At 39.6% G+C, this 27,384-nt stretch overlaps 1 protein-coding gene across 6 annotated transcripts in view; it reads right to left on the bottom strand.

Annotated features, from left to right (window-relative positions):
* The window catches only part of tmem94 (transmembrane protein 94), a 51,341-nt gene extending 25,576 nt beyond the window's left edge, over positions 1-25,765 (bottom strand). Inside the window, exons 1-17 of one of the 6 annotated variants that reach the window (XM_085171279.1) lie at positions 25,621-25,765; positions 22,711-22,810; positions 22,202-22,535; positions 19,397-19,516; positions 19,062-19,189; positions 12,611-12,747; positions 12,194-12,399; positions 11,321-11,472; positions 10,408-10,510; positions 10,220-10,306; positions 9,899-10,015; positions 6,937-6,993; positions 5,324-5,431; positions 3,271-3,444; positions 2,939-3,160; positions 2,310-2,622; positions 1,093-1,266 (exon numbers count right to left, since the gene is read on the bottom strand). In XM_085171279.1, coding sequence (XP_085027405.1) covers positions 1,093-1,266; positions 2,310-2,622; positions 2,939-3,160; positions 3,271-3,444; positions 5,324-5,431; positions 6,937-6,993; positions 9,899-10,015; positions 10,220-10,306; positions 10,408-10,510; positions 11,321-11,472; positions 12,194-12,399; positions 12,611-12,747; positions 19,062-19,189; positions 19,397-19,516; positions 22,202-22,225 — 2,122 coding nt within the window. In that variant the 5' untranslated portion in view covers positions 22,226-22,535; positions 22,711-22,810; positions 25,621-25,765. The other 5 variants (XM_085171278.1, XM_085171281.1, XM_085171280.1 and 2 more) reach the window with 5 other exon arrangements.
* Positions 25,766-27,384: the final 1,619 nt, after the last annotated feature.

The raw sequence follows: 27,384 nt of genomic DNA, 5'->3' as shown, positions 1-27,384 counted from the left end.
CAATGGATCCTAACGACCTGGAAGCTTTGACCCCTAATCATCTTCTTCTGTTAAAGACCTCACCAATATTACCACCAGGATTATTCCATTCCACTGATATGTACACACACAGAAGATGGAAACAAGTCCAATACATGTCTGACTTGTTTTGGAAAAGATGGGTGAAGGAATACCTACTACAGCAACAGGAACGTCAGCGATGGATTGGAGTAAAGAGGAACCTCATCGTGGGAGATCTGGTTCTCATCATGGACAGTTCGGCACCTCGAAACTCTTGGCCAATGGGACGTGTGATAAAGACTTTTCCGGACCGAAGAGGATTCGTTCGTCAAGTTCGGATTAAGACTCAGACTAGTTGCCTGGATCGACCTATTACCAAACTGTGTCTACTGCTGGAGGCAGATCACAGTTGAAGACTTCTGGGTCCAATATCAGACTTTGATTGTATTTGGACATAAAATATCTCTCATTTTTCTTTAAAGATAGACTACCTATAGGATTCCTGTGGGTAATATTGAAATACAGTAAATGATTGACTTTTCTCTGCATGTTTTATGTCTCCTACTTGGTTAATTATGGGTAATTATTAGAAGGGATCCTAATAATTAGGGGCTGGTGTGTAGGAGCCATAATTAAATGTATTGAATTTTTTGATGATCACTGGGTTTTCATTTGTTTTGGTTGTTATGGTGAGGTGTAATGGGAGTCACGTGGGTGCTAGCGGTGACATTAAGAGGGCGTTGTCAGTCTGTCATTCACTGGTTTTGATTTTGACAGAGAGGAGGGCTGGGTAGCCGTAGTTTTTGTTGACCGCTGCACAACATGTTTCGTCTTGTTATATTAGAGCCTGTGACGTTGTAAGAGTCCAAATCGCGAGATGACATTACTCTGTAAACACTTTAATAAACAAGAAAACAATTCCACCTTTCGCATTATTGCGTAAACTTGACAGCGCGTCAGGCAAATAGGCGGGCTCCATCCCCGGCTTCTAGCGACTGTGGAAGTCGCTGCACAGGTAATAAAAAGATTATGCTGAACATTTTATTAAAACTGCATCATAAAACCCAAAACAATAATAGTGTGCTGACTCACTGGATGAAGAGTCTCGTACGAACAGAGAGATGAGATGGGAGATGGGAGGCTGGCGTTTGGTAAAGTAATGAAGGCGGTGGGATGTGAACTCCTTGGTCTTCTCTCCAGATGGCAGCTGGTAGAGGGTCAAGTGGTTCTCCTGTTTAAACAACTCTCTCGCACCAGGGGTGAACCCTGACAAACACAGACAAAAAGAAGAAAACAATGGTTCTGAATTGCTCTCTGATAGATTTTAATATCGCACTCAATCGATTCGGATGCAGTGATTTATTTAAAATTATATACCAGTGTATGAGAACATAACGTCTTGAGAAAGCTATTTTTTGTAATTTAATTTGGTAAAGTAAAGTAAAACATATATTCTATGTTCATTACGCGTAATGAACATAGAATATATTATTTGTATAAAATCTCTCTTTTAACCCCTGCCGTGTAATATGTGTGTTCCTCAAGCTTGGGTGCTCTACCAGAGGTGGGGGAGTTTGAGGGTTCTGCACACACAGCTCTGACGTTGTGCCTTGAATCTGCCTGAGTCACTCATTCGGTTTCAGCATTACAGCTCTTAATGCTTCTATTACTGCTGGGACCACTTTGCACTTTACCTACATAATAATTTAGCCTACATAACCATACCACACACTCATTACAAATTAAACACACAGATTCGACATTTAGATTTAGTGGTAAAATAAAAAATAAACCCTGGCTGTACTTGTCAGACACAGCAGGGTTAAATCAGTGGTTTTCATTTTTGCTGTTGGGTTGATAAAGGCATGTTGCTGTCGCATCATAGACTACTTGTTTCATTTGTAGAAATATGTTTACAACAATGCACTGTTGCATTGTGGTCTGAATATTACTAGGCTACTAGGAGTGTTGCGTTTAACCATCTACATTATGCTGTAGAAATTTCTGTTTGAAATTTTTTTCCCCCGTCTTACTCTGCATTTCTGGCAGGATCATTGACAGGGCCACTCAGAGGTTGCTTCTGGCCACATGTGGCCCGTAGGCCGTTGCTTGAATAGGCTGGGTGTAGAGGATCTGTAAAATCCTCTGTGCCACAGGATAACCATTGTTAAATAGGTTAATATCAGCATGTAACCTGTAACTTATACAGTGTGTTAAATAGCGACCCACAGGCTGTTGGATATAACCAAAAGATTCAGGGAAGTCATTACTTGTTTAGTTTGTATAAGAATCAGTTCTGACATGCTCACCTATAAGTCTGGAAAGCTCACAGAGCCCCCATGGAACATATACTGGCAGCACCGTGCCGTGGCTCTCCTGCAGAGCCAGGTTTGATAGATGGTCAGAGAAGCGACAGAGCTGCTTGGTGACACTGGCATTGCAGAGGTTTAGCATGATATTCAGGCCCAGTGGCTTTAGGGAGGGCAGGTGGCACTGCCAGGATTGGTCATCAAACTGGATGCTGGCAGGGTTCTGCTGGTCTTGTGACAGGCTCAGCATCTCCAGGTGGTAGTCACACACAAAGTCATCAGCCTCCACTTCAGGACAGCCCAGTGAAAAATCCTTGAGATAAGAGAAAAAACCTGAAGCCACATACCAACTTCCTGAGTTCCTACACTTTATTTGTACTGTGCTGGTTAGTTCCCTGTCATTTTAAGTTATTTCTTATTGGTTAGCTTAAATATGTAGGCCATAGCAGCAGCAGTGAAAATTCAAACTGACAAAAACAAATTTTAATACAACTTTTACATCTCAGATAACCCAAAATTTCAGTATTAATGGGACTAACTCTAACGTTTTCACCATCTGTTTTTAAAATTTTATGTATTAATTTTTTATTTTTTTTTTAAATATTAGAAATTTCAGTTGCAGTTTGTACCGGTGTCTGGGCATCCTCGCCTCCCTCAGTGTCATGGCTGAAGCTCACATTCGATCCAGAGTGGTGTTTAGTGCAAGTGGGTACAGGCTGGCAGTGCTGCTGAATCTGGAGAGTGTCAGATAAGAGTGCTGTTTCGTGCGACATCTCGCTGGGATCTGGCCCCACTCCCAGCTGAGGGGGGGGCTCTTTCTGCAGACAAAGCAGAGCCTCTGCCTCCTGGCCCTACCAGACAATAAAAGGTTTTCTTGTTTTTTGTTGTTTTTTTTGTTTTTTATTAAACTCTAAAATTAATTTTGGGGGGCTAAAAGCTTTGCCTAAGAGAACAAACAAACCTCTTCCCTGTCATCATCCATCTCCATTTGGCAGTATGAGTTAACAGACATGTTGTCTCTGAGGTCATCTTGACTGTTGTGTGATGGTTCCACTCGTCCACTAAAGAACAGCACAGTCTCTGGACTGGGATTTGGCCACGAAAGAATACCCTGCTTGTCCACACAACATAGAACCTACACGCAAAACAAAAGTACAGATTATATAAACACACACTTACAGAACAAAAAGCTTCCTGAGAAAATAGCTATCAGTGATAACAAGAGTTCTAGGCTTTTTAATCTCTATAAAGCGCTGGCTCAGGGAAGCATTGTTTGGTCACTACTTTAGGAATTCCAAAACAGTTCCAAATATCCACACAGAAGAGTTACACACACACTGTAGTATAGAGTCGTACCCATGTGCCTAAATACGTACAATTTGAAACTGCATAAGGTCCACCTCCTTAAAAATATTTTAACAGTGCTGTGAGAAAGTATTTTGCCCATGATTTTGTATTGGTTTTTGCAATTTTATCACACTTACATGTTTCAGATCATCAACCAAGTTTAAATGTATTCGGCAAAGATCACCGAAGTTATTAAGGGAAAAAAGCTATCCAAACCTACCCAGTAATTGGTCTTAACTTAATAATAACTGGTTGTGCCATCCTTGGAAGCAATAACTGTAATTATTGTATCCAAAAGATATAATTTAAAATCTGTTCTTTGCTGCACTGTTCATTATGTAGAGAGACAACACTGGTTCATCCCTTGCATTAGGTAGTTTTTTATGCTTGAATGATTCATAGGTCAGTGTTAATTGGCAAAAAACAAACAAACAAAAATATTCCTCTGAAAATGGTCAGGCACAAGGACTGAAAAAGAGGAAAAAGTTTGAAAGACAATTTCTTCCCAATCAAGAAAGGTGGATGTTCAGGGTGAATCTATAATTATTGTGCATGTCTATTATGTCAATGTACTCTATTTCCACCTTTATGGCAGCTCGGAGTGGTGCTTCAAATTTTGGTATCAATCTGATACCGTCACCAATTTGCAAAGTATATGTTCTAATATATTTCTAAAGGTGCTATTGACATGAAATTCTCACCAGATGTCAGTAACAACCCATCCAATCCAAACATGGACATAAATCAAAACATAGGTTTCCTTAAATTATGTGTAAGAATGAGAAATGACACAGGGAAAAGTATTGAACAGACTTACTGAAATGCATTTACATTTTATACAAAAGCCTTTGTTGGTGATGACACCCCCTGTATGGATAAAGGTTGCTCGGCTGTGTTTTGACCCATTCTTCCATACAAACGTTCTTCAAATCCTGAAGGCTCTCTTCTATCAACTCTGAGCTTTACTTCATACATGTTTACTTGGATTCGGGTCAGGTAACTGATGGGCCATTCTAGCAGTTTATTTTGTTTCTCTGAAACCAACTGAGTCTTTTCCCATCTATAAACTTCTCTGCTGGTATGGGGTTTTTGGGGTGATATGCAGCAACTTTTGACCTCCAAACATGGTGCACATTATCAAAGTGTTTAATTTTGGTCTCATTTGACCAGACCCTTGCACATCTCTAGTACGCTGCCGTATCCCAGAATACAAAACATACGTGCGCATGGGAAGTTTTTTAGCTCAAACTTCATGTGGCAATTGGTTCGGATCGAGGTCAAATCCCATTCACACCATAAAGGAACCGCTTTGGGGTTCATTTGGAAGCCTTTGGAAGAGGTGGCCTCTGTGTGGTTGTTTTTGTCCACACCCGAGAGCAGTTACTGTGTTCAGATCTGCACAAACGAACTGCATCAAGCCCGAGTTTGATTTAAATGGACTTAATACTGCAGGTATGAAAATACCCTAAGTTTACATAGAAATTTGATATGAGGTTAGCCAGCACAGATTAGGTGCTCTGTTCTATGATCACATATCAAAAGCTTACAGAACAGAGCTGCATATAATTTTATTCTATTTTTAATTGAATCGAGACGTAACATGAAATGTATTTTGGGTAGCATTTTTTTTACGCGGATGTATTTGTCTAATGGCCTACAATACTCACTGTGACAGATCCCAGTGTATGTAAAAGGCTGGAAGTACAGCAGAGTGTCTGAGATTTTCCCTTCAGGACAGCAACCAGGTGTCTCCATACACATCGGAGCATCTCCTGCTTAAGTGAAAACACACACACAGACACACAGTTATCAAGAGAACTACTTACTACTAGATATCAAAATCTAAATGCTTAAATACATGACTAAAATGTATGAGTCTTATGAGGAGGGGCAATATACATGTAGGAACACCAATCGCCTTTGGACCTCAGGTCGGGTGTTCGACTCCTGACTAGGGTGCCTGTATCCAGTAAAAAATACATAACAGACCTGCCTTTTCTCTATGCATAAATCCCCCCCCCCCCACGTATCCCACCCACTAACCCAGATGCCAATATTAAGAGATAATCACTTTATTATTATTATTATTATTATTATTATTATTATTATTATTATTATTATTATTCGCTTTCTTTGTCAGTGGTCATAAACGTTATGCCTGATCACTGCATGTCAGATATCTGAAGTGTCATTAGGTTCAGATCAGGAGCGTGTTTAACAGAGAAACCTTCCTCTTGATGAATCTTCCACTCCCACTAAGCTGTCAGATACCGTAATTAGATTGTCAGCAGAAGCCACCCCAGTTCTCTTTTGTGAATGCAAATTTGTCCACTACACATCCCTTTTCTATAGACATGTTCCCTACAAGTTTAAATAACAGATTGAGCTGCTAATGTGCAGGATTGACAGCCACAGAGGAGTTCAAAGTCTTTCATTGAACTCCCCTGCAGCTCACTGGCCAGCATGTCTTCCAAACACAAAGTCAAACTTTATTTCATGAAATTAGGTGGGAAATATTTTCATGGTTCACTGTTGATAAGGAGAGGACACAAGGAGAGGAAACCTAATTTCCAGTCATGCAGTATAAGCAAAAAAGCAGAGGTGAAAGGTCCAACAAAGAGTCAGTGCCTCTCTTATCCTCAACACTTTCTATCATTTTCTCTGATTCAAACGCCAAATACTAAATGTTTGGAAAAAGACAGACTGGTGGCAGCTGTTACTGTCCAGTTATAACAGAAGACAATGACTGAGTTTGGTTAGAAGCTGTGTAAGGTGGTGGGAACAGAAGTAGTAACCATGGACATGAACACAATCTTAAACACACAGGATAGATTATTGAAGGTAACTATTCGATGACAAAACAAATTTCCCACGTGTGGGACTAATAAAGGTTATCTTATCTCATCTGAGTGTAAAATCACATGAAGAGTTGCTTGGTCAAATTGTGTTGACTAATAATGTCCAAACAAAACCATTCAAAGAGAGGGAAATCACATGTACAGCATTTACAAACAAAAAGCAAAGTCAAGTATTTGGATGAAAGCAAAAAGCAAACAAAACGGACACCGAATCTAATGTCTATGTAAGACATTCAGATGTAAGTGGGACTGAGGGTGAGAGGGGAAGGTGGAAAAGTAGCAAGAGCTATGTACAATGGTTCCACGGAAGGGTTGCAAACAAACGGGTAAAGACAGTGAGTGGGTTCGTTCAGGTGGATTTGGGAGCCAAGCAAGTTTAGGCGGGGGGAGAGAATGGGGTGTCAAACAGCATGAGGTTATACCTGAGAGGAAACCATCTCGGTGTAGCTGCTTAGAGTGTCCTCAGAGAACTTAGCAAGCTAGGGCAAGAGAAGAGTCTAGTTAAAACACAGAAGGAGGCTCTCACTGTGCCTCCTCCGTGTGGGATATGGTGTGTGTGTCTGTGTGTGCATGTGCACTGTTATTACTGAACTGAAGAAGAAAAACATCTGAAACAGTGTGCAGTGCAGACTATCAGAATTTAGCAAACAGCAGACACAAAAACACTGGATAACCTATATTTGATGAGACGCCATGAACACTGGTCTGGGCCCTAAAGTGATGCTTTCACCTTTATTGTCCAATTTGCAGCAGACTAAATTTGAATCTTTACATTTTTACCAACACTTACATGCATTGCTCCTAATTAGATTCAGAATATGGGGCTGGTGGGGCTGCTCTGACTTTGTGAGTTAGAAGTCCAACTTGAAGTCCAAATTCTGACATCTGATTGCAAATGGAGCACCAACACTCAGCCAACATTCCTTTGACAGGTTCAACTACTGAAACCTTCAAAGGCACATTACTTCCATCTTTATGACCAAAGCCTGATATTGTTATTGCTGTTTAATCACAAACATTTCACCACAAAGAAGCCTGATATCGCATTTTGAAAGGAAAAAATAAACGATATATGACCTAGACATCTACCAAATATTGACTTTAGAAAGATTTAATCTGTGTACCATTTAGATCTATTTTAGAACCTTTGTTAGAAGAAAATTTGGTGAATGGTTGAAATTAGCTTCAAAGCCTCAAAAGATGATTTTTCACCTTTTCAAACAAATTTACACTTAAAGGCTATGTTTTTTAAAGGCTGTGACTGGCCACCCAGAGTTGTTGTCAGCCATTAGATATTACCCTTACTGTGACAGATAAACTTTTGTCAATACAGGTAAGAGTGTAAGAAATGACATTGACTATTTACTGTGATAGAATTTGTCAGCCATTATGTCACCACAAGACTGTTTATATATTCCTATTTCTTAGTATTTACCCTCAAAACCACCGACTGAGTTGCAGTGCTGCTAGTAGAAGCAACATTTTGACAATAAAAATATTAATAGAAAATTAACTCATGCTCAAGTTTAATGCAGATGCAACACAACAGGATCAAAGTTATACTACGTCCACTATGACTTCACAGATGAAATAATGTTCATTTATACTAAACAGCTGTATTGGGGTCTCATCCGTGCACAAACACATGTATCAACAGTGGGGTTATCAAGCAAACTACTGTTGTCAGCCATTACTGAAACTGCTAAAGACAGCGTTCTCCATCACAAAAGCTATTGATGAAATTGATTTAGGAAGAATGAAGTCCATTCCTTCAGTAGAATTTGGAGAAGGAATCCGAAGGTGCATTAAAGTTATTCTTGATACACATGACTGAATTTCATTTAGTCATTTATCGCTATCTAAAAGCATTACTCCAACAGTTTTACACTGTAGTTCTCCTCAGTGTGTACAACTAAATGTGTCCCTGAAGGACTTGTTGAGAAAAAAGCATTGGTGTTATTATCGGGGTTTGAAGAGTTCTATAAATAATAGTTATAGATTTATTCACCTTTGAAATCCGATGTGTCTGCTTCTTTGCAACCTCTGTTCAACTGTCTGCATGAAGTTAAAATTTGGTTATCACAATTTTCTTACACTGAATGAGAATAAGACCGAAATCATAGTTTTTGATAGTCACACTCCGCCAGACCAGTTAGCTGATGCCCTAGGTCCTCTTGCTAGCCATTTCTCGCTCACTGTAAGAAACCTCGGAGTGTTCCTGGATAGCGCTTTTAAACTTGAGAAACAGGTCTCCACTGTGGTAAAAAAAACAACTTTTACCAGTTGCGTCAGATATCCAAAGCAAAGCTGTTCCTACCTCTAAAGCAGCGGTCCCCAACCCCCGGGCCTCGGACCAGTACCGGTCCGTGAGTCGTTTGGTACCAGGCCGCAAGAGTTGAGGCTCAGGTGTGAAATGTATGGTTTATCAGTTTTCAGTGTTATTTTGTTATCGTTTTTATCATTAACTTGGTTTTCCTGGGTCTTTTCACGTGTGTTATGAATAAATCTTATTTTTTTCGGTACCGGTACTAGTTTTATTTTGTTGTATTTATCCGCGACACCTTAAAGGCCGGTCCATGAAAATATTGTCGGGCATAAACAAAAAAAGGTTGGAGACCGCTGCTCTAAAGGACCTTGAAAAGCTTGAAAAGCGTATCCACGCATTTATCACATCCAGACTGGACTACTATAACTCCCTCTACTTGGGCCTCCAACATTCTTCAGTTAGTTCAGAATGCAGCTGCGCCTCTTATCAGGTACTAGAATCTATGAACACATCACTACAATTTTAGCCAGCTTACATTGGCTCCCTGTTAAATATCGTATAGATTTTAAAATTCTTTTGTTCACTTTTAAAATTCTAAATAATTTAGCACCCAGCTATCTTTCCGAACTCCTCCACTTGTACAATCCCAATAGAGCACTAAGATCGTCCAATTAGGTGCTCCTAGCACAACCCAGGTCTCGACTGAAGTTGAGAGGTGACCGGGCCTTTGCAACCATAGCACCTAGACTCTGGAATAACCTCCCTGTTCATATTCGTACCATCTTTTTACTTTGGCTTTTGATTCTAACTAGTTGGTCTAGTTCATCTGGTCATCTGGCTTGTTGTGTTGTCACCTATTGTTTCCTGCCCTGTTTTCTTATTGTTTTGTTTTAATTGTCTCATGCTTTTACTGACTGAGAAGCACTATGGTCAGCTTTGTTGTTTTTAATATGTGCTATATAAATACATTTTAATTTGATGTGTTCATTTAGACCTGTTACTAAAAGTTAAAAAAATAATAATAATAAAAACAAAATCACTGATAATAACTGAAGCCTTTTCTCCTGTCATTGCATGTTACATTTATGTGTGTGTTTGACTGTGTGCCTGTCCCTTACCAGGCCAGCTGGTGACACACGGCTGAACTCAGCGAGGACCCTGGCCTCTCCGTAAGCATTCACCAGCACCCACATAATAGGAAAGAGCAGGGGCAAAATGGGCAGAACACCCATTAGCTGAAAAAACAAGTCATACACACATTTCTGTCCAGTCTTTTTCGTTTTCAAGAATCTTCTTAGTACAATCATTATGTTTGGTGCCAACACAGAACAAACTGTTCTGAAAACACCTTTACATACACACTGGTTGGCTGTGTCCCTACATCACTAATACATCACAGTCTTTGCTGTCTGCACATTTACTGCTTTGAATTATTTTACCTGAAGCTGAACAAAATTGTAGCATCTAGGAGTGAGGCTGGGGGCAGTAAGAAGAAAGCGAATAGTGTTAACAAGCAGGAATGCCACCTAGAAGAGGGGAGCAAAACACACATAAGACTGCACATATTTACATGTTCATGTTCAAATACAATGCAGAATACATTAGGAAGAACACACCAACTACTCACCAGTACAACAGGACAGACTAGCTTGGTGATAACCGACTGTACTGTAAATCTCTCATTATCGAGCACAGTGACTGGGCGAGACAGGGCCAACTCCAAATTGTTCCTGTTGGATAAAAGACAGACAGAAATACAAATGATTTTACCAAAGTTTAACAACTTTTTTCCATTCCCATTCATTCCCATTGATACTCTGCTATATCTTCTTATGTTCATCATCATTCTTCATCTGTGAGATGTTATGGTTTCTTTTCATTACATCATAGTCACATGACAGCAGTATAGCCAATTAACTTTTGTCAATATGGGTACGAGCGCAAGCTAATGTTCAAATAAAATGTCACAATTGAGAAAAAGTGTGATTTCTTAATATTTACTTTCCAAAAGCCACAGACTAAGTTGCAGTACTGTTTCCTGAAGCAACTTTTTGATAATTAAAAGGTCAGAAGAAAATTAACTCAAGTTTGATGCAGGTCCAGGATAACAGGATCAAAGTTATACTTACCTCCACTATAATTTCACAGATCAAATAATGTTCATTTATACTAAACAGCTGTATTGTGGTCTCATTCAGTCTTCTGGGTTATCTAGCAAACTGCAAATGGGAAGCAGTGCTCCTTTTGGAGAACAGTAACTTTGCTGTTTATTTTTCTGTTATGGTGGGCAGATGAAGATTTGCCCTTTGACCCTTTTAAACAGCACACTGGTGCATTAATGTGCATAACCTAATGTGAACCTAAGGTGAATGTCATGTATGTATGTTTCGCTTCCATCCCACCAAAAAAATGCATATGTACATGAAAGACTGTATAATACTTTTAACATTCATTTTTAATATTTGAGGATATTAGAAGTAATTCCAATATTTGGTTTAAAAAACAACAAAACAAAAAAAAAACATGGCTATGTTCCCTACGTTATCGTGTCCAGGACTGGAGTACGGACCACTCTGAAGAGGCGGTGTTGCTGGGGGCTCTGGGGTCCTCTTTTCTCATTGGCCCGTGGTGAAGGAGGAGGGGAGAATGGTGGGAATAAATCTCCTGGTTCAAGCACAATGTGCTCATCATCCTGAGGAGTAAAAATGAAAAGAAAAAAATTACAATGATAATTTCTGAGATACCAGATACCGGTCTTACTGACAGGTTAAGGACCTTCTATGGCCCTGTCAGCTCTCCTAGATTTAACTGCCTGTCTGCTGCACTGTCAACCATAGTCTCAAGACTATGCTGCGAGACACAGCAAACCTTTTAGCAAAAGCAAGTACTGATGTGCCATCCTACAGGAGTTGGACCTCCTGTGAAACATGTGTATGGTACAGCTATCGTCTCGTGCTTCCAGTAGAAAAGATGAAAACTCAGCAGAGCATCCAGTCAGAAGATGATGATGAGGGGAAAAAAGGTCAGAGGTCTCCGCCTGTAAAACCATTTATTTTTTTTCCTCCATTTTCATAAACAGTGTAAAAAACAATGTATTGAATAGAATTTTTTACACAAACTAATAACAAAAATATCCTGTCCATCCTTTTTACCACATATCATACAACAATGCATTAGTTTTGTCTAAATGTGGCTGATAAACTTCCAGTTGATGTACTTGTTATTCCTACCAGCAGAGGAAATACCGGGTGAGATTGTGTCTAATACCTAAATACAGGCTTAAGCTGCCGATACAAATTCTGATACGTGTTGCTTTTTAAAGCTTTTGAAAATTGTTATTTACTCAAAAAAACAGATACTATCTTACAAAAGTATACTACAGTTTACGATAATGCAGCTAAATACAGACTAACCTTAATGCCTCTAAGCGATGCAAAGGCCTCTTGACCAGGTCTCAAAGCAATGATATCGCCTTCCACCAGTAGACTGACAGGCAGGTTAACCAGCTGAGAGTCACGATAGGTCCAGTGGAGGGACCACGATGGGGATGAGGGTGTGTAAAGGTCAGGGTAGAGAGACGAAGGCCATTTTACTTCACCAACACAGGCTGACAAGTAATCTAGGATAATGAATTACAAAATTGAGGACTTATTTAGAGAACAAAATAGGGTGAGAAGAATTGAATTTGAATTTGAAGAAAGTAAAACAAAAAACAATTACAACAACAACAACAACAAACAAAACTAAACAAACAAATGCAACTTTTACAGAGATTACAAGTTCCTCAATTCTTCTGTGTTTGCAGTAATGCAGTCATGAGCCTTACTCACCACTGAGCTGCGTGATGATGGCCTTTAGGCGCCATATCATCTCATTTCGCTTCAGTCTCTCCTGGCGTCCACCCAGACACAGGTTCAGCACCAAGAGGAGAAGGAGAGCAGCGGCATTCAGGAGCTCTATACCAGAACTGTGGAGGTGAAGACAGAAGACCACAGCTATGAATGAAAGATCAAAGAATACAGTGATGAAATATCTCTCATCATGGTGGACGAGGGAGATACATTTCTCAATTACCTGGCTGTGCTAAACATTTTTAATGCAAACTAACTAGAATTTCAACCAGTGCTTTTTTTTGGAAAGGATGCTATCTTGTAGAGAATCCCTCATGTTACACTGCTGCTGAGAAGAAAGCTCTCAAAGCACTGACAGCTATGTGGACTTACCACCATGTGGAGGTGAAGAATAAGAAATTACCACACAGAACAAAAGTTCTGGTAGTATTAGTTAACATTAATGTCGGGTCATAACAGTAAAGCTAACAAAGTACTTTTCTAATGTCAGGTCATTGTGCCAATGTCATTTTCTACAGTTTAAAAGAGCCACAACTGACAGCCTCGGTGCCCTAGAAAAGCAGGGATTGGTGCAATTTAAGGCAATGTAAGGCAGGGTTAGGAGAGGTGTGCTCACATATTGGCGCCATGCTCCACAGCCTTCTGGCATGTGTAAATAAACATTGATAAGTGCATTCGATAGCACAGCAACTTTCTGGCATGAAGTGTGACATTAGAATCGAAAACACTTAAAGGATGGCCGGAGGGCAAAGAAGTATTGAAAGTAAAACCGGCAGTATTGTTTTTGTCGTGTCCCAGTAGTTTTGACATCACCTGAAAACTATGGTATTATTGTATTGACCAGCTTATCTCACTATGCGACACATAATAAGACATTTAAATTATTTGTGTGTAGATTTCTAAAGTGCCATAAACATATTTTTTTTGCTTAGACTGAGCCTAAGCAAAAATCCTTATCCCATAACTTCTCCCATAGCACCTTTCAGAGGTGAGACAACTTCTATTCCTTTGTGTATGTTTTAGACTCTCTTCTTTGTAAAGAGTAAAATCGATGAATCTTCAAAATTGTGTGGTGACATGACCAATTTCTTCTTATGGTTCCTTAGAAACAGAGGGTGGCACAACTTCCCCTCTGGCACAAATCACCCCACTTTTCACTACACGCTATACGTCAAACTGACAACGACTTGAAATAAACTGGTGTTAAATATGGTATGAAAACATGTTACTACAACAGATGTTCACTTATTATTAAAACATCTGAAAAAACTAATGAATTGGAACTGAAAAGAGAGGCGCATTGTGCCATTATGAATGATGCATATTTAACATTGGTTTATGATATGTGCTTTTCTTCTTCCTCTATTTGGAGTATAATGTGTAATGTTCAAAATGCACGATGAGAGGTGCCCGGGGAGCGGCATTATTCATTATTGGAGAGTGTGATTAATGCAAAAAAACACCTTTGTTTAGAGCAGTGATGTCCAAACTAGGGCTGCCACGATTACGACGATTAGTCACGATTACATCGACTATCAAAATCATCGACGACTGATTTAATAGTCGACACGTCGTTTGAAGCTTTGTAATATCCCAAAAGACGCAGGAATAAGTAGTAGGATTTAAGAGTGTAATAACGGACTGAAACACAAGATGGCAGCACTGCATGTACAAGGATGCCAGCTGCCGTTAAACCCCGGAGAAGAAGAAGTAGCTCCGTCCCAGAATTGACCCTGTGCACGAGAAAATGCTAACTTCCTGGTTTGAGACCGGATGTGGGGTTGTACATTTCCGGTAGCTTTACTTTGCGGTCAATCGCTACTGTGAAGATATACTCCAAAATTCATGTCCAAAACTCGAAAACGGAACGATCGCGTTAAGTTACAAAGAGGAGAAGGTGGGAACACTCACCACTGTTGTGTCATAAAAATCTAATGATCAATTCTGACGTTTAAAGAGTTTAGATCGATCAGTTGTTTACATCACTCAACACAAGCAGAACTGCATTACTGCAGCAGAAGACACATCGTCCACATTCAGAAGCACATCTCTGTATAGTGACTGGTCTTATGATTTAAACAGGCAAATGTTCAGCATTCAAACTACAGGTGAAGAATAGTCAAACCAGATGTTTTCCCCGTTATGTTGATATCAGCTAGTCAAGTACACACCTACACAGCATGTTAACAAACCGTGAAAAAAAGCCACACAAAAAATTAATGATTGCTGGTAACGGTTTCTATACATTAGTATTTACGAAGGATATGTTGTGACTTACCTTCAAAATTACAGCGGTCCCTCGCTATAACGCGGTTCACCTTTCACCTCGCTGTTTCGCATATTTTTTAGTGCAAGTTTGCATGCTTTTTTACGTCCTGCGTCCTGATCGCTGCAGACGATCTCCTCCGTCTCTCCTGTACAGTACAGAATCGCTGCATCTATCGCTAGCAGTGTGACTCTGAAGTGCAGTGCTGTATGTCCACGATGTACACGAAACGTTTTGCACCGTCAAAAAATAAAATTGGCTACTTGATTTCACCTATCACTGGTTATTTTTAGAACATAACACCTGCGATAAATGAGGGACAGCTGAGAAATCTAACATTTGAATCCATTTTCTCTTTTCCCCTGAGGCGTGGGGGAAAAATATCGACAAGTCGATGAACATCATTTACAGATATATTGGGTAAATGCCCGAGACATCTATAGAAATGTAAATCGCCGCTTTATTTATTTATTTGCTTAACTTGTTTTGGACCGTAAACAGGGCGCGAATAGGACACCGGAAACAAAGCTCCCCACAGAGTTTCCGCACCGGAAGTAGCATATGCTAACGTGCACATAGTCAATTCATACCGCAGCCCTGCTCAGTTTCCAACAATGGCGGCAGCTAGTTAGTTTTAATATTACTCTTATTATTCTTTCTGGGTCACAAAATAAACGTTTAACATATTTTCAGGCGAGTATGCAACTGTGTAAACTTCAAATATCTGCTCAGTTTATCAAGACACCACATATTTTCAAAAGCGCTCTGACGTTTTCAGACACGTCCGGCTAGCTATCGAGCTACCCACTAGCTCGATAGCTAGCCGGGGGCAAGGCTCACTAGAGCCCGTTTTCAAACCCACCACCGTCTTTCGCTACTCAGGTTAAACATATATAAGTCACTTAGATAACTTAAAAATGTTATTGTTTGGCTTTTTTTTAGTATTTTATTTGTTCCTGAGTAAATCGGTTTGGCTGAGATTAAAGTTATAGTTTTTACACAGCTGAATAAACATCAAGCAGACAGCTGATTATCAGAAGTGTGAGATGCTCGAGAATATACTCCGGTGTCCCGTTATATTTTAGATAGCAAGGAGTTTATTAAACTTCACCGAAACAATCTGCAAATTTTATTAAAATTCAATAAACTATCATCTTGTCTTTATTTTTAGTTAGCACATACCTTACACACTTAAAGCTGTAAGCTAATGATTAGTGATGTGTCCTGTGTGTCGAAGCGTCGAATCGTGTGTCGGGTAATCTCGGAGGCGTTTCTGTGAAGCACTTATCGAGGTTTGCTTTGATTACGTAGCAGTGACGTTCGAGGCCTCGCGGGCAGTCCGTACCACGTGACTGATTCAGGGACTGGTTCACCGGTTCGCGCCAGATTCGAAATAAAATGGGCAGAAAAACACAGCTGATTTCCCGTCACACTGTGTTGTGGAATTGGATTACGTACGTGTTACATAGTTACTTGAGCATTTCTTCTTCGATGGAACCAGGAAGGAAGAGATTTTTTATTTTATTTTATCTCTCCTAATAAAGTATGCACACAGTAATAAATATCACAAATGATAAGCACCATAATATAAATAAACAACACTACAGATCCTATAATCTGATTTCTGTCTTTTAGTTTATTAAAAAGTGAAGCGCCAAATACTAGTTTGTGTCATTATCCAGATGTAAATAAGCATGATTACACAGGTACTAGGAGCGGGTTTTGATTATCGATTAAAATCGATTCTAGCTTGGATAACGTGATATCGATTCATTAAAATCCTGAATCGATTTTTAATATAAATATTACTACATTTCAACCACCACCAAACAGCTAAAACAGTAAATGAGAGCAGGTACACCGATTCTGCACAAAGACGTAAACACAAAGCGCTGACGCATCAGAATCAGTGAGACGTCGCCTTTCTCACCAGACAGCGTGGACATGGTCGGGGCTGAAAGCCGACAGCTCACTGATTCTAATCTAAGGCATCTGCTGTGATGCTTACACATTAGATAAAGTCTCGAAAGTGTCAGCTTTCTTTTTATAGTTCTAAAAATATGCAAATGTACTGATCTATGATCTGAATTATACTATTGACTGACTGTCTGAGGCTAACAGTTACACAATCATACCAAAACTCTGTCCTGATAGTTTCCACTTTCTCTTTTGTATCACACATACTGAGACAATATTCGGGATAAATAACCAAGAAAACAATTTACTTATTCAGTTTAGAGGTTTACACATCATTATAATCAGAGCCTTCACTTGAATTGTCCACTTGATGGCGCAGTAGAGCAAATGAATCATCACAATGCTTCGAACCATGAGTCGACCAATTGGGTGGAAAGCTTCAGTTCATCATGAGGCTTCATCTCACCATCACTACTAATGATAGTTATATAAGAGCAGATGCTGCTGGTGCAATAAGCTATGTCCAATGGATGATGATCTGATTAGTCGACTAATCGCAAAAATAATCGGTGACTAGTCTACTATCAAAATAATCGTTTGTGGCAGCCCTAGTCCAAACCCAGGCCTCGAGGGCCGGTGTCCTGCAGGTTTTAGATGTGTCCTTGGATCCATCACAGCTGATTTAAATGGTTAAATTACCTCCTCAACAGGTCTTGAAGTTCTCCAGAGACCTGGTAATGAACTAATCATTTGATTCAGGTGTGCTGACCCAGGGTGTGCTCTAAAACCTGCAGGACACCGGCCCTCGAGGACTGCAGTTGGCCAAGCCTGGTATAGTTTGACATTTTCCATTAAACAGTTTTTAGATTTAACTTGATAGCTAACTAAGAGTGTTCCTTAGATTTAGACTAGTCGTTTAGTCGACTTAGAAGTTGGTCACCAGGAATATCCATAGCATCAAGTCCCTCTACCTAAGGCAGCATACCTACAGGATGGTGTAGGGTCATGTGAACCAGTGCCTGTTAGTTTTCTCATTGTGGTGTTTTGAATCACTGAAGGCTTTTTAAGGAGCAGAATGATAATAACCACAATAGTTTAGCCAAGGAATAATCGTGGACCAACTCTGGACTGTGCTGACTAACCTGCAGCCATTCTTACACTTTCTCAAAATTAAAATCATTCACACAAGTGAATCTGGACTCAATATTCAGACCAACTATAGCAAAGTGATATTGCCTTGCCATGTAGTGAATAACTGACAGTGTGTGATGCATGAATTGTTTAACATTTGAGCATCTGATCCCACACCTGTGTTGCTTATTTTAAACATTAAAATGACTAAAATATAGTAATCCCTTACAGCATCAGTTTGTATTTGTTTTTTTAAATTCTGAACTTCTCCAACATTTGAGGGTTTGCGCCTTGTAGCTATGCTAATAGCTAATAGAATCAATGCATTTTATAAAGTGTTCACACTAACAGAGCAGAACTACTGAGACAGTGTGATTTGGCACTAAACATTATTATATAAATTGAATAAAACTTAGTTGAACTGAAAAATATGGTCAGTCTATTCCTAGAAACTGTTTACAATAAAACGATATGTCGTCCATTTGTCTGGATGATAGGAAAGTTTCTAACTATGCTTTCTAACTATGCTGCTGAAGATGTTTAAAAATGGGAAACTGACATGGAGCTATCAAAATGTCAACACAAGCTTTCAGCCTTTTTCAAAATTTCCTCATTTGTGATTTGTTCCTCAAATGTGGTCTTCAGCCATATCGAATTGAGTAACCCTGCTCTAAAGCATCAATGCGCTTTTTAAACCTCATTCTTACAAAAGTGTTCAAATAAGTTTTACCAGCTAATTGCTATGATTAAATCTCTATTTATTTAACATCAGGTCAATTATAGGCCACCTTTCTTTTTTTTTTCAAACAAAGTCTTAAAAGTCTTTATCTTGAAGACATAAATGTACATTCTAAGGAGCTTGGAAAGAAAAGCGTCTGGACTTTTTTAGTCTAAAGAAGTCCAGACGCTTTCCTTTCCATTATGATAAACCTTATCAAATTAACAGTACAATCAGGTGACCATGAACCACCATCTCCCTCACCTCCCTTTTTCTTCGTGTTAAAAAAAACAACAACTTTTTTGTTGTTTTTTTTGTTTTTCTTCCCACTATAACCAATTAATTGCTCATAACAGGTTGACTGATTGATTGAGGATTCCCAAAAAGAGGTTACATACCTCCCCTTCGGCTGGCTACCATGGCAACAGACGAGTCCCACCACCACCAGCAGAGTGAGAGCAGCACCCGGCCAATGGACACAAGAGTGACGATTACCATGGTAAAGGAAGCTATTTTGCCACTGTTCCTATGGAAATGTCCCCAAAACAAAAGCAAGTAAGCACAACAATATACAATATGTTACATTACAAAGTAATCCAAGGAATAGAGCATACATGTAGCATAATTTACCAAATATAGATATAGCCACATATATGGAAAATCCAAAACGGGGAAATAAGGTTCTAAAGTAAGGACCACTGGTTTAAAAGTGTAGACACAAGTGTGTGCGTACCAGCACAGATGTTCGTCTGCATGCAACTCTCTGATGCTGTTCCAGCAAGCTGCTTAACTGGTCCCGGAGCTTCTCAAGAGCCTGGCCAGTTGAAAGGCCCAGAGTCACAGCATCCTCCTCCTGGAAGAACAACAACAAAATAAAACAATCCAGTCATTTTACTGGTCGATTTTAAAAATGAAAAAAAAAAAATCCTTTGTTTCACCATTAGTCTTGATGCTGGGTATCAAAAATTCTAGAAGTCCCACAGGTAGGCTTGATTAGCCTTGGGGGAGTCGGGGAGTGGGCAGAGGGAAGGGTTAGGAGCAGTGTGTGAATAAAAAGTTTACAACATTAAACCTATGCAGCCCGCAATTGTTCAGTAAAAAGCATGATAAAACAACAGCAGTAGTGATAATAACGTTGGCATAGTTAAATATGGAGCTGGAGTCTGTTTACACACCACGAGGCGCAAAGAGGCAGCACCATTACTGAGATGGTGAGCTCAGGCAGATGGAAGAAAGCATGTTTCTAGCGTCCAAAACAGCAGCGCTGTTCCTGTAGTCAACTTTAAAACCTTTAATTTGAAACAGCTAGTGGGAGTCCTTCATCAAATCACCTGATCAACAAAGTCCGACAAATTTTTTTGCTGCTTCATACACTGCTGTTTGTTTTACACAGCAGTAAACCAGTTGTATTAAAATATGCAGATGTTTAAATGATACAGCTTCCAGGCTGACGGCCGACAGCAGAAAGTATGAGGGTAAATATGCTGCAAAATGCCAGAGCTTATAGAATAAAAAAAAATTGAGAATTTCAAAAACCACAATTATTAGCACAATTATAACCACTATTGTGGGTGTTGGTGCCTGGACATGGGAGTATAGAGGGTGTCTGGGGAGTGTGAGTGTGTGTACGGTGTTCATTTCTGTGTCTCTACATGTTGGATGAGTGTGTGAGTATTTGTATATGTGTGCATGAGGGAGTGAATGCATTCTTGTGTGCCTGTTTGTCTGTGTCAGGTCTTACACTCCACCTCTCTTAGGATATCTCAGGCGCCCTGGGGGTGAGGGCCTATGAGGTGTACAAACAGGTATTCACAGACACACCATATTATTTGGCTGCTGCCTCTAAATATATTTTGTATTATTAGTACTGTGTGCTGTTCAGTAACATTTATTATTTATTGTTATTTATGCATTGTCGGTTCTTGCTGTTGTTTCTCTGCTGTGTTATTTTTTCCCAGCAGTTGTTGAAGCAGATTGTGATTACAATAACACTAAATAAAAAAGATCCTAACAAAATATCACCATCAAGTGGACCATTAAAGTAAATGTCATAATGGTCCACTAGGGAAAGTAAATCTGTTGGCCATTTTTTGGTCTTCAGACAACAATTCTGCCAGACAGGACAGAACAAACAATTATTCCACTATTGATTGAAAATTAGCTCTTCTTTATTTGAAAGTGTCAAACTTTCAAAAACATGTTTAGCCCCATTTCCTGTCAGTAAGGAACATTATGACACCAGATGGGTTGGTTGCAGTCAATAGACACTTTTGTGTTGTCTCTTGCTGCAACAATCAGTTTTATGTCAAAACCAAGGACATACTCTGCACTGAAACAGGGAAATCCACCTGTTAACCATAATGTTCGGGCTTGTAATGCACCTTATAAATGAGGACTGTGTGGAGAAGAGCCTGTTTGAGTCAGGTGGTTCACCAGACCGACAACCCTGATTAAGAAAATTATTTTTCCTCATCTAGTCGATTGTACCAATCAGCTGATGCAATCAGCTCTATTTTATGCAATAAAATAGTCTCTCTTTTCCTACGCACATCAATCTAGTTGACAACATGCATATCACACCATAAACATGACTATCTTTCTTACCAAAGCACGATCAGGAATCCCATAAGCACGTGTGCTGGGAAAATGAGAGTTTTTTTCCTCTCGTGTCATCTCACTGACTGGATTGCTTCATTTTAGAAATGAGGAAAAGCGAAATGGAAGTGAAGGATAGAAGGATCAATGTGGAGATTTTGTTTTGTTTTGTTCCTGCAGACAGCATGTTCGAACGTGTTTCTGCAAGAAACATTCTTGTGGTGTGATGCACAGGTAGAGAGACTATTTTACTGCATAAAATAGTGCTGAACAGATTTTGCACTCATTTTTGAAGCCAGGGGCAGCACAAGGGTGATCCCTTTAGACTGATTTTTTTTTTTTGTCTTTAATTTCCCCTGAGTTATTGGTTCTGTTACTAGCTAGCTAAAATAAACTAATGTGAGTCTTGACATCAACAACCACCCAATCCGGTGACATGACGTTCCATACTAACAGAAGATGGCACTAAACATGTTTTTAAAAAGTTGACTTCAAGCACTTATTTCTTATATCCAGCTACAGACAGTGTTTCATCTGTCTGTTTCTGAAGGCAGGGCTATATTGTGCAAATTAGCCTTTATACATTTAGTGTTTTGTTTTCACTTTAATGCAAAAATGTTATCACTTACTCCAAGTTAGCAAAATTCTAATATTTTATTAGCCTGTTGCTTAGCACTAATTTGCACATATACATCTCTGTGTTGTATCCAACACACTTCTGGTATCACAGTGGTTTCTGTTTATACGTCTGCAGAAAAATTGCTCTCTCTGAAGAAACAAAAAACCTTGGAAAAACAAGAACTCATGGTAGATAATGTTACAGCAAGCCAGTCAATCTCCTGAGGTCACTCTAAACACCAAGGTAGCTGTCTATTAAAACAGCATCCACACAGGAAACATTTACGTTCCAAAGGCATTTGCTAATCTAAGCAACCAGACTCACCTGTTTCTTATCCCTTGGCTCCATGGCAACCACAGCCACTCTACATGCTCTGCTCCTTGTTAGGCAAAGATCTGGCAAATTCTGTCAGTTCTGCCACACAAAGTCCAGCTCTAGATGCTACACATCTTTGATTCCAGCAGCTGTAGATCAAGTGGCTAAGATGCGCACAGAGAAAGCTAGGAGAGAAAGCAGTTCTCTGCCTGTTAAGACCTCCTGCACTGCGTCCTTTGCCAGTGTGACAGAAGAAAAGTGGAGAACTCTCTCTGGGATATCTGGTTTTGTTTACTTCCTCAGGTGCTGCACAGGAATCGCGTCATAACGTTGATGCAGAGCCCTGTGAATAAAATGCAAAGCACATGAACAAAAATGTATATCTAACTGGAATGTCATCAACATATATGACATGAATAACACCTGGTGTCATTTGGTGTATAAAGTCCAGGAAATATCACCCAGTGTTAGCATAACAGCAGTACTGACAAGCAGACTGCACCATAGAATCTACTCACCTTGAACACATAAGCAGTTTCAACTGACACAAAACCCCAGAGTCAGCAATCTCGTTGGCAAAGAGTTGAGAGTGGTGGGCCAATCGAACAGGCAGACAGACTGAAGGGTGAAGGGAGCACATCAAAGTGGGTGTGAAGGAATGCCCAATATAAATATATCTTTCTGACACCAACATCAGAGAGTCTAGCTCCACAGCCACAACATTACTGGCCTCGTGGATTAGTTTGTTGAGTCTGTTGGTGTTGGTTGATTGGTTGTAAGGTAAATAAAGTGCACATAATAAAGCCCTGTATGTATGATTAAAATGTGACTTGTAGTCTAAACCTCTTTGAGTGGTCAGTATGAGTAGAAAAGCAGTGTATAAATGTGAGAACATTATATCGCTGGAAACTAATGGGAAAAGAAGAAACATGCTAGTAGGCTGGGTGATATGAGAAAAATCTAATATCACGATATTTTTTGGCTACATCACGACACATATAGCAATATGTTTAAATAAACTTCAAAAATAAATATTATTTTCAACAATATAGTGCCTAAAATTACACTGGTATACTCATTCAAATCGACCATTCAAGGTTTTCTTCTGCTTTGAATACAAAACATTTGAATCAATTTAAATGTTTTATCCTAACCATTTTTTAACCATCAGTAGCACACAAGTTTTTCACAAATGACAATACTGTCACAGTAAGTCTCTTTCTGTGGTCAACACCAGACCTTTAACAAACTAAAGATCATAGCAACAAAAAAGGACATCAAGCAATAATTGAATAATACAACTGAAAATAAAAGGATGCTCTTTTGTGCTTATAACATATAAAAATTGTCAAATAAAACATGCAATGACCTCAATTTACAGTAACTATAGTAACTATTAAAACGACTGACCAAGAATAGTCCAGGGTATCGCAGCTGGTTTGTTTAACGTTTTCTTTGGTTTATGGGAGATGGTGACATGCAGAGTTTAAAACATTCTTCATTTTGCAGTGGATAACTTTTCAGCTGGTGGAATAATTTCGTGATATTGCTCTCTTTTGCGGCAATAGTTTTACGGCATGTTTTGCAAATTATTGCATTTTGTTCTGCATCATCCCTGTGAAATCCAAATGACAGCAACTGTCAGTCCCTCGCGCGTCTGACACTCCCGCTGTCGCCAAATTTTTCCCAATCTGGTAGTATATAAACACGCATGCTCAGCACAGTGTGCCAGGTAGAAAACTTTCCAATTGGGACGGGGGAATTAATGATGCTTTCCCAGCGTGTGAGAGAGAAAAAAAAATTTCACAGTGAATTACATGAAGACAGCTTAATATTGCCATGGCAATTTATACTCGATGGTTACGATAAAGCCAACTTAACCATTGTACGTGGAAAAAATTAGATATATCGCCCACCCCTACATGCTAGTGAAGGCATCTGCGTGTTTATCAGAGAACCTCTTTTAAACATTTAGATTCACCTTGCCAAGTAGCTGTGAAATAACTCCTGCTACTTATACTGTATCTCCTTGATACTGACATCATCATACTTTTTGGTATAGTTTATTTTTATTCTTAGGCTTGATGTGAAACTTAACATGTAAACAAATGACAAAAGTGAACAGTCATCTCTGCATGCATGCCAAATATCTATGATTGTGCAAACTTGTCTCCATAGACGTTATGGATAAACAATGGAAAGACTGTTCATCTGTAGCTGTGTATGTCCACATCCACAGCAATGCATAATCCCTGCATACTACTGCTGAAATGGTCGCCCCCTCGGCCTTTACCTAAACAACTACTTTCAGCAGCGACCATTTAAGGGCTCACCACAGTAATTATCTGCGTCTTTGCATTCTCTACTGTCATCAGAGCCCTTTTCGTGTCTTCCTCCACTACATCCATAAACTCTCTTACCTAGCAAATCCACATTCAGCATCCCTCATCTGTACATCTTCAAACCATCTCAACCTTGCCTCTCTTAACTTTGTCCCAAAACTGCTCAATCTGAGTCGTCCCTCTAATATACTCATTTCTAATGCTGTCAATACTTGCACTGAAAATGTTAACATCTTCAGTTCTGCCTGGGTGATAGACTGGCTACTTGTCCTGGGTGTACATTGCTACATACCCAAAGTCAACTGGGATAGGCTCCAGTTGACTTTACTCCACAAGCCGTGGCAATGAGGCATTGCTAAACAGAGTTCTGCCAACATTTTCCCCTATTTGTGAAGTAAATTGTAAACCGTACCTGGCGGTTTCAAAGACTTTTGGTAGATTTTATCCACACATAACGATCGCGTTGACACAAATATGACCAAAAGAGAAAGACGGAAAAATACAAAAAAGTCAGAATTCTGAATTTGACTTAAAGTAAAATAGTCGCAAAACAAGTGAAAACTCTTATTTGTCGTATGGCTTTACGGGATCTAGCAACTTTATAGAATGGGTATGAATAAGCTCACGTACACCTTGAGAGCTGTACTTAAAGCATAACCCCTAACACTGACCCAGCCTACAGTTCCAGCATGAAAGCTGTAAAAGCATGTCAATTTGTCAAATCACAATACTTCGCACCAATGAAAATCTTATCGTGGAGAACGACAATAGTGGGTGTTTTCACAAGCACCTCTCAAAGGTCAACAAACGCGACTCGAATACAAAGTGACATGTCGTAAGTCACATTAGTTATAAATGAAATGTTCTGCTGTAAACAACAGCTATCACAAGACTAGTCTCGATTTGAGCTTTTAATCGATTTATCTTCTTTAAAAGCAAAGCTGTTGTCAGGCCACATATCTCCTTACCTCCATCACAAAGGCAGATGCTACCGCAACACAGGCGTTGTTTAAACTACACTTCACCGCTGCAATATTCATCATATCACATTGAGTCGGTGCACATTATTAATATACAAGCACTCACCTGTCCTCATTTTCGAGTCTCTCTGCACATCCTGAAAAAAAAACACCTTTTTCTCTCCATATAAACACACTTCTGATGCTTCACTGTACAACAGCAGCCATGTTGGAAAGCGTTCAGCTAGGAGGAAGGAAATATTTGTGTACGTGCGTGTGTACGTGCGTGCGTGCGTGCGTGCGTGTTCTTCTTCTTCTTTTGTTTTTAAAGGCAGCTTGCATCCAACAATGTTGCACTATTGCCATCTCTTGGGCTATACTGCTACGTCACTTTTATTTCCTTAATAATCAGCTCTGCACATTAGGAGAGTCCAGGTCTTACAGTATAATACTCATGTATTACTGTAATCCTTATATAGTAACGTTAGTTAGTGACTGAGCGGTGACTTTCTCTTGATTCCTGTAATCAGGGTGAATTAGTTACGGATTAGACTAATTTACCGAAAAAGTACGGCGGGATGCTCGGGTCGTTCGGTAGGTTTGTCCAGTTTACCGAAAAACACCTCAGCTATAATTTTGAAACAGTCGGTCGTGGTTTTGGAAAGTAAACACTTGACCTCTCAGCATCCCCGCTCTATCTGCCATTAGATAGGCAGGTTTCTCCGTGACTGCAGCTGTCAGTCAAAGCTGTTATGTTGACGTTGGACCCCAATTTAACAGCATTATGGTAGTAATTAGAATCAAACTTATGAGAAAGGACACCCCTTGAACACAAATCAGCGTGATGAAAACTACAGATAATGCAAAACAAAATCTTTGGGAAAATCAGAGGAGAACTTTTTTCTTTTATTCTTATTTTAGGCTGACCCCAGTGCCCTCCGCTAACCTAGAGAAGGCGAGGTTTATGACCTATACTGAAACCAGACACCAGGGGGCGATAGAGATGTTTTGGCTTCATTTTCGGGGAGCTATTGACTATGTGCACGTTAGCATATGCTACTTCCGGTGCGGAAACTCCTGTGGGGAGCTTTGTTTCCGGTGTCCTATAGAGATTGACAGACCACGTGACTTTCGCGCATTGCATGCCGGTAACTCGTGGCAAAACAATCAAAGTACCGCATCAAATGCAAGCATTTGCAGCACCGCAAAACGTTCATTCTCTGGTTCCAGTACCTTCTTGCTTTTTCTTTGCCCCCCCCCCCCCCCCCCCCAAAAAAAAGTTATGTACAAAACGAAGGAGAACAATGCCGGTCCGTACAAAGACAGACTTGATGAAAAGGCAAAGAAAAGATACGAGGAAAAAAATCAAAGGAGTGAAAGGGTCAGACCCTTAGAGCACACAGAGGGACAAAAGACGTACTGCCCAACTTTCACTACGCTCATATTTATAATTATACGGTTCTTGGAGTGAGTGCATACACTCATGATGTTTAGTAACTTCAGGTCACTGCAACAAGCCCCGGTACACTTTACCGACGGATGGGTACAGGACCTTGAAATGCACCGTGTAGAACGAAAGACCATCGTACGTATCATAAGTTTACCAGTCTCACAAATCGTCTTCATAAATACACAGTCGTTAACCGTTTACTAATAGGACCTTTGAGCTCAACGGTAATTAATTAGTAGTGGAAATAATTTCTGGTTCGCATTACAGAAATGTAGCAGTGACAATAATATTGTATGCTGTAATCGTACTGGGCAATTAGTGATAGCATAGCGCCACAATTTCTGTTCAGCGCCAGACTTGCTTGTAACCTATATCACCAATTATGTTATGAAAAATGACGTATTGACTACTACAAAACACTGACCTTTGTGGAAATGCTTG

This window comes from Neolamprologus multifasciatus, chromosome 8 (genome assembly GCF_963576455.1).
Source record: "Neolamprologus multifasciatus chromosome 8, fNeoMul1.2, whole genome shotgun sequence".
Taxonomy (NCBI): Eukaryota; Metazoa; Chordata; class Actinopteri; order Cichliformes; family Cichlidae; genus Neolamprologus; species Neolamprologus multifasciatus.
This window is presented reverse-complemented; position numbering and strand designations above follow the sequence as displayed.